This window comes from Galeopterus variegatus, unplaced genomic scaffold (assembly GCF_000696425.1).
Source record: "Galeopterus variegatus unplaced genomic scaffold, G_variegatus-3.0.2 Scaffold4799, whole genome shotgun sequence".
In the NCBI taxonomy this organism is placed as follows: Eukaryota; Metazoa; Chordata; class Mammalia; order Dermoptera; family Cynocephalidae; genus Galeopterus; species Galeopterus variegatus.
In genome coordinates, this window is record NW_007730910.1 from 1 (window position 1) to 10816 (window position 10816).

At 39.9% G+C, this 10816-nt stretch overlaps 1 protein-coding gene across 1 annotated transcript in view; it reads left to right on the forward strand.

The window, feature by feature from the left end:
- Positions 1–8994: 8994 nt before the first annotated feature.
- The window catches only part of STYXL1 (serine/threonine/tyrosine interacting-like 1), a gene marked incomplete at its 5' end in the record, with an annotated part of 27815 nt that continues 25993 nt past the window's right edge, over positions 8995–10816 (forward strand). The window contains one exon of the mRNA XM_008588388.1: positions 8995–9084. Coding sequence (XP_008586610.1) covers positions 8995–9084 — 90 coding nt within the window. The remainder of the gene's footprint in view (positions 9085–10816) is intronic.

Consider the following 10816-nt stretch of genomic DNA (forward strand, 5'->3'; position numbering starts at 1 on the left):
ATACAAGAAAATGATGTACAGCATCTTAAACCATTAAAGCATCAAAATAAAATAAACACATCAAAATCACTATTGTTGTAATGATTAACATACACAAATCTCCCAACGAAGAAAAGTCCTGGACCTTCTGGCTTTGCTAATGTATTCTAACAGATGTTTAAAGAGGAACTAATTCTGGTCCTTCTCAAAATTTTCCAAAAAATTGAAGTGGAGGGAACACTTTCTAATTCATTCTGTGAGGACAGCATCACCCTGGTAGCAAAGCCAGACAAAGACACTACAAGAAAAGAAACCTGCAGACCAATATCCATTATGAACATTGATGCAAAAATCCTCAACAAATACTAGCCAACCTAATTCAGCAGCATATTAAAAGGATTATATATAATGCAAGCGTAATTTATTTCTGGGATGATTTAACATGTGAAAATCGATCAATATAATACACCACATTCCCAGAATGAAGGAAGAAAACCACAGGATCATCTAAATTGATGTAGAAAAAGCATTTGACAAAATTCAAAACCCTTTCATGATTTAAAAGAAGACTCACTATTTATACACTAGGAACAGAAGGAAAGTACCTCAGCCTAATGAAGGCTGTATATGAAAAACCAACAGCAAACATCATACTTCATGGTGAAACATGGACAGCTTCAGGTATCACACTTCCTGATTTCTGAAGTCACTACAAAGTTAGAGTAATGAAAACAGTGTTTTACTGGCACAAAGATATATAGATTAATGGACTAGGATAGAGAGCCCAGAGATAAACCCTTGCATATATGGTCAAATGATTTTTGACAAGGGTGCCAACACCATTCAATGGGGGAAAAGACAGTCTTTTCAACAAATGATGCTGGGAAAACTGGATGTCCACAAGCAAAAGAATGAAGTTGGACTTTTACCTAATACCATATGCAAAAATTAAATCAAAGTGCATCAAAGACCTAAATGTAAGATCTGAAACTACAAAAGTCTTAGAAGAAAACACAGGGCAAAAACTTCATGATATTTGATTTGGCAGTGATTTCTTGGACATGACACCAAAGGCACAGGCAACAAAAGAAAAAATAGACAAATAGGACTTGATGAAAATTAACAAATTTTGTGCATCAAAAGACAGTATCAACAGAGTAAAAATGCAATCCACAGAATGGGAGAAAATATTTGCGAATATATCTGATAAATTATTAATATCCAGAATATATAGAGAACTCCTAAAATTCATCAACAAAAAAAACCAAACAACACTATTAAAAAGTGGGCAAAGGACTTACATAGACAATTCTTGAAAGAAGATATACAAATGGCCAATAAGCACATGAAAAGGTGGTCTTCATTACTAAACATTAGAGAAATGCAAAATGGCAAGGATATAGAGAAATTGGAAACTTGGTGCACTGTTGGTGGGAATATAAACTGGTGCAGCTGTTATGCAAACAGTATAGCAGTTCCTCAAAAAATTAAAAATAGAATTACCATATGATCCAGCAATTCCACTTCTAGGTATATACCCCAAAGCATTGGAAATAGGATCTTGAAGAGATATTTGTACACCCACATTCGTAGCAGCATTTTCTACAATAGTTAAAATGTGGAAGCAGCCCTAGTGTCCATAGACAAATGAATGGATAAGCAAAGTGCAGAATATACATACAGTGGAATGTTATACAGCCTTAAAAAGGAAGGAAATTTTGACACATGCTGCAATGCAGATGAACCATCAGGACATCATATTAAGTGAAATAATCCTGTCACAAAAAGACAAATACTGTATGATTCCACTTATATGAAGTACTTAGAATTATGGAGACAAAATATAGTGGTGGTTGCCAGGGGCTGGAGAGTGTAGGAAGGAGGGAGTTGTTGTTTAGTGGGTACAGAGTTTCAGTTTTGCAAGATGAAAACAGGTCTGGGGATGGATGGTGGTGATGGTTGCACAACTTTATGAATGTACCTAATACCACTCACTGTACACATAAAATGAATAAGATGATAAATTTTATGTTGTGTGTATTTTAACACAATAAAAAATGGGGAAAAATAATAAAAGGTTTTTTACTTCTGTAAATGAATGTGTAATGGATCTTATAAAGTAAGAACTGAAACCTTGTCCAAAGTTTAATTATGCCTGCCCTTTACCTGGTTTTTCAAGGAAGTGTACAGTAACCAAATGATGACTGAAGTGTTTGCTGTGATCTTTTTCCTTTCTAAAAGAATGGTCACAGAAGATACAAACAAAATCTCCCTCAGCCACTGACTGCTAAGGCCTCCTTTGCATTATTTCTACTAGTAGTTTCTTGTGCAACAGGCTGAGCCTCATTCCATCCAGAATGATCACTGCCCTCTGACATGTTGTCACTAGGTCACTTCCACATAACTGTGGGTGCTTCATCTTCATCCCTTTCCTGAGACTCGGCTACTGCCATGGTGGCAGGAGGTGACATCAGAGCAGTTGTGCACACTGCTGCTGGTGGGGGAAGCAGCCTGGTAGAACTGATTCCTCAGCTGCTGAGTCTTAACTCCATTGTGTTCTGCTCAGAGTCCTTTTCCATGTCACAAAGCTAGTGTCACCCTGATGTTTACCATCTAAAGTTTCACCTGCTGGCATATTCGAGTTTTGTTCAGAGGATGAAATACTGGTAGATTCCTCAGTACTAGCAGCAAGCTCAGCTAGACTCTCATCTGCCCTTTCTACTTCTACTTTCTGAAGAGGGACTTCTCTGTTTCCTTTCCCTCCTGAGAATCCTTTCTGGTCTTTCAGCCTCTCTAAGCGTTCCTTTGGTGGTGGCAGCGATGGTGCTAGGGGGAGCCTGGGCGCTTGTGCTTTCCTTTGGAAGCCAGCTGTCTTTAAGAGGTACCAGGCCAATTGCAGTTAGGACTTGCTCCTTCCCTGCCATTTCAATCTGCATGTTGGACTTTGCCTATTTATTATCTTCTCAGGGAGGAAACTTTTTGGGAATCAGCTTCTTGAAAGGAGGTGGTTTGATCTCAGCAGGCCCCTCTGCACAACATCCATGTGAGCAGCTTCCATCCAAGCAGCCTCTACCTGAACCCCTTCCACCTGAGCCCCCTCCACCTGAGCCCCCCTTCACCTGAGCCCCTCCATGTGAACCCCCTCCACCTGAACCCTCCCTTTCCCTGAGCACCCGTCCACCTGAACCCCCTTCCACCTGGACCCCCCCTTTACCTGAGCACCCTTCCACCTGAGCCCCCTTCTCCCACCTGAGTCCCCTCCACCTGAGCAGGACTCATCTGAGCAGGCCCTTTATGCACAAGCCTTTTGCTGCTTTTTAAACTTGACTTACTTTTCAGAGTTTTCTTTGTACTTTTTTTTCAAGCAGGTATTTGCTTTTTGTTCTCTTCCACTCTATTGTCACCCTTTGGCACCTCCTATTTTTGGCTTTGCTTTCTAGCTTCTTTCTCTTTTTTTTGTCACACATTTCTCATCATTCACAGGATCATTTAAGGAGTGGGCTTTAGCCTCCATCTTCCTTTTGCTTTTCTTGGTATTACAGGATTTTTCTGAATTGTTTCCAACATGTACATCCATCTCTTTAGTCTTAGTTCCTGATTTGTGAATTCTGGAAGTCAGTTAGATCATCGAGGCATTACTACAAGACTTTTTCTCTTTGGAAACCTTATCTTTTTTCTCCACATTTGCAGGCTATTACTGATTTTTTTATATATTGATATTGTATCTGTCAACCTTGATGTACTCTCCTAATACTGTTTGTGATTCTCTTGGATTTTCTATATAGACAATCATATTGTCTGCTTATCATGACAGTTATGTTTCATTTCCTTTCAGTTCTTTCACACTTATTTTTTTCTTATCTCACTACATTGCCGTGTCCTTTGCCCTCCAGTACAGTGTTAAAGAGGAACAATGAAAGTAAGCATTTTGTCTTGTTTCTCATTTTACCAATCAATATGATTTTTGCTGTAGATATTTATTAAGATACCCATCAGGTTACTTTATATTCCTAACATACTAAGGCTTTTTTCATGATAGGAATTTAAATTTGTCTGCGTCTATCAAAGCAAACTGTAGTGGATTGAATTATGTCCCTCCAAAGCTCACTGAAGCTCGAATTCTGGTCCCCAAGTTTTATGTATTAGAAACTTAGCCCCTACTGTGATTGTTAAGAGTGTGGGAAATCCTATTATGGTAATTGAAAGGTGGAGCCTTGAAGAGGTGTTTGGATTGTAGGACTTTGCAGTAGTGAATGGATTAAAAATGGTGGTCAGGGGCATAGTTCTAAGGGCTTTAAAAGAAGAAGAGAGTCTGTCTGTCTGTTTCTCTGTTCTCTCCACTCCACCATTTCACAATTTGATACCCTACTGTCACTGTCACCACCACCAAGACCTTCACCAGATGTGTTCACTGGACTTTGGACTTCCTAGCCTCAGAAACTATAAGCAATAAATTTCGTTTTCTTTATAAGTCACCCAGTTCCATGTATTCTGTTATAAGAAACAGAAATGGACTAATACACGAACGTACAATTTTTCTCCTTTAATATCACTTTTTTTTTTTTTTTGGAGGCTGATTGGTGTGGGGATCTGAACCCTTGACCTTGGTGTTCTAAGACCATGCTCTAACCAACTGAGCTAACTGGCCAGCCCTCATTTAATATCTTAATGTGATTTTTTAGTATTACATATTCCCTGCTAGACCATGATATTTTGGTTTTTTTGTGCCCATTGTTAGATTTGGCTAACTATTTATTTCAGGTTTTTGCACTTCTATGAGGGTACTTCAAAAGTTCATGGATATATGGGCCGACCCTGTGGCGCACTCGGGAGAGTGTGGCACTGGGAGCGCAGTGGCCCTCCCGCCGTGGGTTCGGATCCTATATAGGGATGGCCGGTGCGCTCACTGGCTGAGCACAGTCACAAAAAAAAGGACAAAAAAAAAAAAAAGAAGTTCATGGATATATCTGTATTATCTTTTAATTCTATTTTTCCATGAGCTTTTTGAAGAACCCTTGTATTAATGAGTGAAATTAGTTTATAAGATGGTTTAAAGAAATTTATTTAAGATAGTTTAAGAAACTAGGTTATAAGATATTTATAAGATAGTATAAATTAGTTTATAAGATGTCTGTTTTACCAGTTTTGAAACCATACAATTTCTTGTATCTGTCTTCTTTTTCTTAAGATTATTCTATTAATATTCACTCATTTTGTTATATGTAGCTATACTGCAGTTTGTTCATGTTTTTTGCTAGATATAATTCCATTATATGAATGTACCTCAATATAATTATCAATATATTTATCCAGTCTATTATTGATGGCCATTGGGGTTGTTCAATTGTGGCAGTTACAAATATGCTGCTACGTGCTTACACATGTCTCTGGATATTCATGTACATGCATTTCTCTAGGGTATATACCTAGGAGTGGAGTTATTAGGTCATAGGGATATGTATCTTCAATCTTACAGAGAGCGCAAAACTGTTTTCCAAAGTCATCATACCAATTTACATTCTCACCAGCAGGAAATAAGAATTTCCATTACTTTAGGTCCTCACCAGCATCTGGTATTATTTGGCTTTTTAAATTTTTGCCATTCTAGTGGTCTTATAGTGGCATTTCATTGTGGTTTTAATTTGTATTTCCCTGACTATGGAATTACTGTCTATGGGATTAAGCACCTTTTTATGTGCGTATTGGCCATTTAGATTTCCTCTTCTCTCTCTTTTTTTTTTTGGTGGCTGGCCAGTACGGGGATCTGAACCCATGACCTTCGTGTTACAAGTTAGATTTCCTCTTCTGTAAGGATTTTTCCGTTCAGATGTCTGAAGTTTTTCTCATTGTTTATTGATTTTTTAAAATTAATTAATTAATTAGTTAATTTGGCAGCTAGCCGGTACAAGGATCTGAACCCTTGACCTTGATGTTATCAGCACCGTGCTCTAACCAAGTGAGCTAACTGGCTAGCCCTCACTGCATTGATTTATGAATTCTTTGTAAATTCTGGATAGAATTATTTTGTTAGTCATTTGTGTTACTAATATTTTCACCCACTTTGTGGCTTGCCCTTTTTACTTTCTTAATGTTGTATTTTGATGAAAAGAGTTCTTAACTTTAATAGGGTTAGATTTATCAGTATTTTCTTTTGTGATTAGTACTTCCATATGTCCTTTTTAAAAAATAGACTTTATTTTTTAGAGCTGTTTTAGGTTTACAGCAAAATTGAGTGGCAAGTATAGAATTCCCATATACCTCTGCCCCCTCCCACAAGCACAACCTCCCCACAACAACCCCCCCACCAGAATGGTACATTTGTTACTGTCGATGAACCCACATTGACACATCATTATCACTGAAGTCCATAGTTTACATTAGGGTTCACTCTTGGTATCGTACATTTGGTGGGTTTAGACAAATGTATAATGACATATATCCATCAGTATAGTATTGTATGGGATAGTTTCACCACCCTAAAAATCTGTGCTCTGCCCATTCATCCTTCCTTCCCTACTACCCCTGACAACCATTGATATTTTTACTGTCCCCACAGTTTTATCCTTTCAGGAATGTCATATAGTTGGGATCATACAGTATGTAGTCTTTTCAGATTGGCTTCTTTCACTTAGTAACATGGATTTAAGGTTCCCCCATGTCTTTTCATGGCTTGATAGCTCTTTTCTTTTCAGAGCTGAATCATGTTCCATTGTCTGGATGTACTACAGTTTATTTATCCATTTACCTGCTGAAGGACATCTTGGTTGCTTCCAAGTTTTGGCAATTATGAATAAAGCTGCTATGAACATCCGTGTGCAGGTTTTTCTATAGACATGAGTTTTCAGCTCATGTGGGTAAATACCAAGGAGCACGATTGCTGGTAAGAGTGTATTTAGTTTTGTTAGAAACTGCCGAGTTATCTTCTGTGGCTGTACCATTTTGCATTCCCACCAGGAGTGAGTGAGATTTCCTGTTGCTCTACATCCTCACCAGCATTTGGTGGTGTTAGGGTTTTGGATTTTGGACATTCTAGTAGTGTCTCGTTGTTGTTTTAATTTGCAATTCCTAATAATATGTGATGTTGAGCATCTTTTCATATGCTTATTTGCCATCTGTATATCTTCTTTGGTGAGGTGTTTGTTCATATCTTTTGATCATTTTTTAATTGATTGTTATAGTTGAATTTTGAGAGTTCTCTGTATATTTTAGATAAAATCCTTTTAGATAACAGTCCTTTATCAGATAGGTCTTTTGCAAATATCTTCTCCCAGTCTGTGGCTTGTTTTCTCATTTTCTTGACAGTGTCTTTTGCAGAGCAGTTTTAAACTTTAATGAAGTCTGCCTATCAATGATTTCTTTCATGGATCATGCCTTTGGTGTCGTATCCAAAGAGTCATTGCCAAACCCAAGTTCATCTAGATTTTCTCCTACATTATCTTCTAGGAATTTTATTGTTTTGATTTTTACATTTGGGCCTGTGGTCCCTTCTGAGTTAATTTTTGTGAAGGGTATAAGATCTATGTCTAGATTAACCTTTTTGCATTGAGTGTCCAGTTGTTCCAGCACCATTTGATGAAAAGACTATCTTTTCTCCATTGTATTGCCTTTGTTCTTTTGTCAAAGATCAGTTGACTACATTTGTGTGGGACTATATCTGGGCTCTCTATTCTGTTCCATTGATCTGTTTGTCTATTCTTTTGCCAGTACCACACTGTCTTGATTATTGTTGCTTTATAGTAGGTCTTGGAGTTGGGTAGTGTCAGTCCTCTGACTTTGTTTCTTTCCTTCAGTGTGGAGTTGGCTATTGCTGTGGATTGCATGTCCCCCCAAAACTTAATCCCTGCTGTGACAGTGTTAAGAGTGTGGAAAGTCCTGTAATGGTGGTTGAAGAGTGGAGCCTTGGAGAGGTGATTAGATTATGAGGACCATGTCCTGGTAGATGAATTAGTCCAACTGATGGTTTAATGGTGGTCATGGGCATGGTTCTGATGGCTTTAAAAGGAGAGCACATGAGAAGCTTTCTCTCTGCTTCCACCATCTGCCATGTGACACCCTGCTTTGCTGTAAAGAGTTACTACCCACCAACAAGGGTCTCACCAGGTGTGTTCCCTGGGCTTTGGACTTTCCGACCTCGAAAACTGTAAGCAATAAATATTGTTTCTTTACAAATTACCCAGTTTCAGATGTTTCTATTATAAGCAACAGAAATGGACTAATATAGCTAGTCTGAGTCTTTTGTCTCTCCATACTTCATGTGGTTTTAAGTTTTGATGGTGAATTCATATGTCCATGGGAATTGTGAAGGTATCCCTACAGAAAAGTTTTGTGATTGATCCTGATAATGCCCCGCAAATTTCAATGGTTCTAAACCAGTTTCTGTGCACAAAACAGGCCTGGTTTCAGTTTCTTGTGGGCGATTTTATTTTATTTATTTATTTTTGGTGGCTGGCTGGTATGGGGATCCAAACCCTTGACCTTGGTGTTATCATCACCATGCTCTAACCAACTGAGCTAACCAGCCAGCCCTTTAGACTGGTGGGTGGAAATATTTTAGTCCTTTTTACAAATACGGCAGAGATCTTTTAGGTTTTAGGATTTATGCATAAGGTTCAATTCCTGTTTCATGTTTCTCCCAGCTTTGTCCTAGCACAGACATTAGAACCTCAGCTCCTCGGTTCTAGAGTCTGAATATGGGTCTAAAATTCAATGGGACATTTAGTTTGAGCTCACTTGGCTTTGAACCTCTCCCCTCCCCTATTTTTAGACCTCAGAGAAAACTCCTTCTAAATCAGAGATACAAAGTCTTGCTGGCCCTCAGGGGTGGGTATGCAGTCTTTCTGGCCCTCAGGGGTGGGTATGATGGGGCAGGGGGAGTCATAGTGTGGGCTGCCCAGGTCAGTAAAACTACACACCTCGAGTTTCAAGCTGACGGTGCTGTCACCTAACTGCCAGACAAATATATGCTGCTGCTGATGTAAGTAAGTAGTTTGGTCATGTGTTCCTTTGCTAATATAGTTCTCAGCTGAATACTTTTCCTTTCCAGATGTTCGTTCCAAACAGGACTATGATGAAAGCCATGTGATTACAGCCCACCGAGTGAAGAAGGTATGCTGGCAGAGTCAGAATCTGGGGCAGGCTGGCTACCTGGCAGGAAGGTGGGAAAGAGTGGGAGATTTTATCCCCAATCCAGGAGAGGGCACCTACTGTTGGCCACTGTGGGCAGCAGAGGCAGGACTATTTTCAGTGCGTTCAACATGGTGGTCTTCCACACCTCTCACACGTCCCCTGGTGTCCCCACCCCTATGGGGACATACATGAAAAACATTGTTGACAAACATGCCCAACAGCTCTATTTGACAAATAGTGATTAAATCCCTTGATGTGCCTGGCGCTGTCCATACCCTGGGGATACAATAGAATACAAGAGGCCCTTAGTTCATTGTCCCTGCCCTCATGGACCATCTGTTCTACTCAGTGACAGACAATAAACCATAGAGATATTTACTATAAACCAAAGATGGAAACCCCTCCTTTCCTTTCCCTTCCCTTCCCATCTTCCTTTCCCCATTCCAACAAGGGGATGGAGTCCTGCATACAGTCACCATGTCCCCCTCCTACAGTGAGACCCTTTTCTCCACCCCATAGCGTATCTTCTCTCACAAATCATTGCCAAACCTGGCAGCCTTCACTCAGTATCCATCTCTAACCTCTGCAGTACTAACCACATTCTCTCCCTTTGACTTTGAGGTTCTCTCTTACTTCCCAGTTTCTTCTCCATCTCTTTGGTTCAGCTTCACTTTCTCCTTCTGCTGCCTGAAGATAACTGTCAGTCTGTCCTTGGTCTCCTTCTTATCTGTCAGGATACTTTCTTGCTAGAGATTTCACCCAGGCTTAAAACTTCAACTATCCACATGCAATTAGCTGTCCTGCCAAATTCACTTCTAAAATTCTATCTTGCAAATCCCCCCTCCCCCCATCCCCACTGTGCTGTTATATACTCTGTCTCTGGCCCTTGCCTTACACACAACTTGGCAGGCTGGCTCAGGTATTTTTCCAGGATAAGCTTGCTACGTAGCACTTCCCCTTTCCCCATCCCAATCCATCATCATCTGCTTTTTTTCTCCCTTGATTTTCAATTTCTGGCTCCATTATCTAGCTCTTAATCCCCGTTTCAGGACTTTCTCTGTGTTTTGCTGCCTATTCAGAGCCCTCCTTGATGTATGGCTGCAGTTCTCAGTTCGGCTCTCAGATCTGTGTACTCCCTTGATTCTGGCAGCACCCCCAGCTCTGGAAAAGAGACGTTGCCTCTGCCTCAGCCCCTCAGAACCTCTCATTTAGGCTGATACTTCTTGCCTCTCCTTCCTAGCTTTCCAGCTAGCAGATTGAGGCCTTCAGGGAGCCTCAGCAGGACATGAAGCTCCCAGCTCGTGTTCATGGCCTTCTTGGATCTGATTCCACCTCCTTCTCCGCTTTCATCTGACACCTCAATGACATTGCGCCACCATGTTTCCTTGGTTCTACGATGCACATATTTCCCCCATACCTTTAACATTTTTTGAAATTGAGATACATTTCACAATTAATTTGTACTTTGAATGTGGTAGTATCTTTTTCCCAAAAGATGGATGTGGTGGACATCTGTTGTTTTTCTGCCTGGAACCCTCCCCCTCTTTTTTTTGCGGGGAACTCCCTTCTCTGCTCAAAGGATGAGGTTCTAGTGGTGCTCTCTAAAATAATATCCAGAGGGCATAGTGCTCATAACACCAAGGTCAAGTGTTCAGATCCCCTTACTGGTCAGCCACCAAAAAAAAAAAAAAAAAAAAAAAAAAAAAAAAAA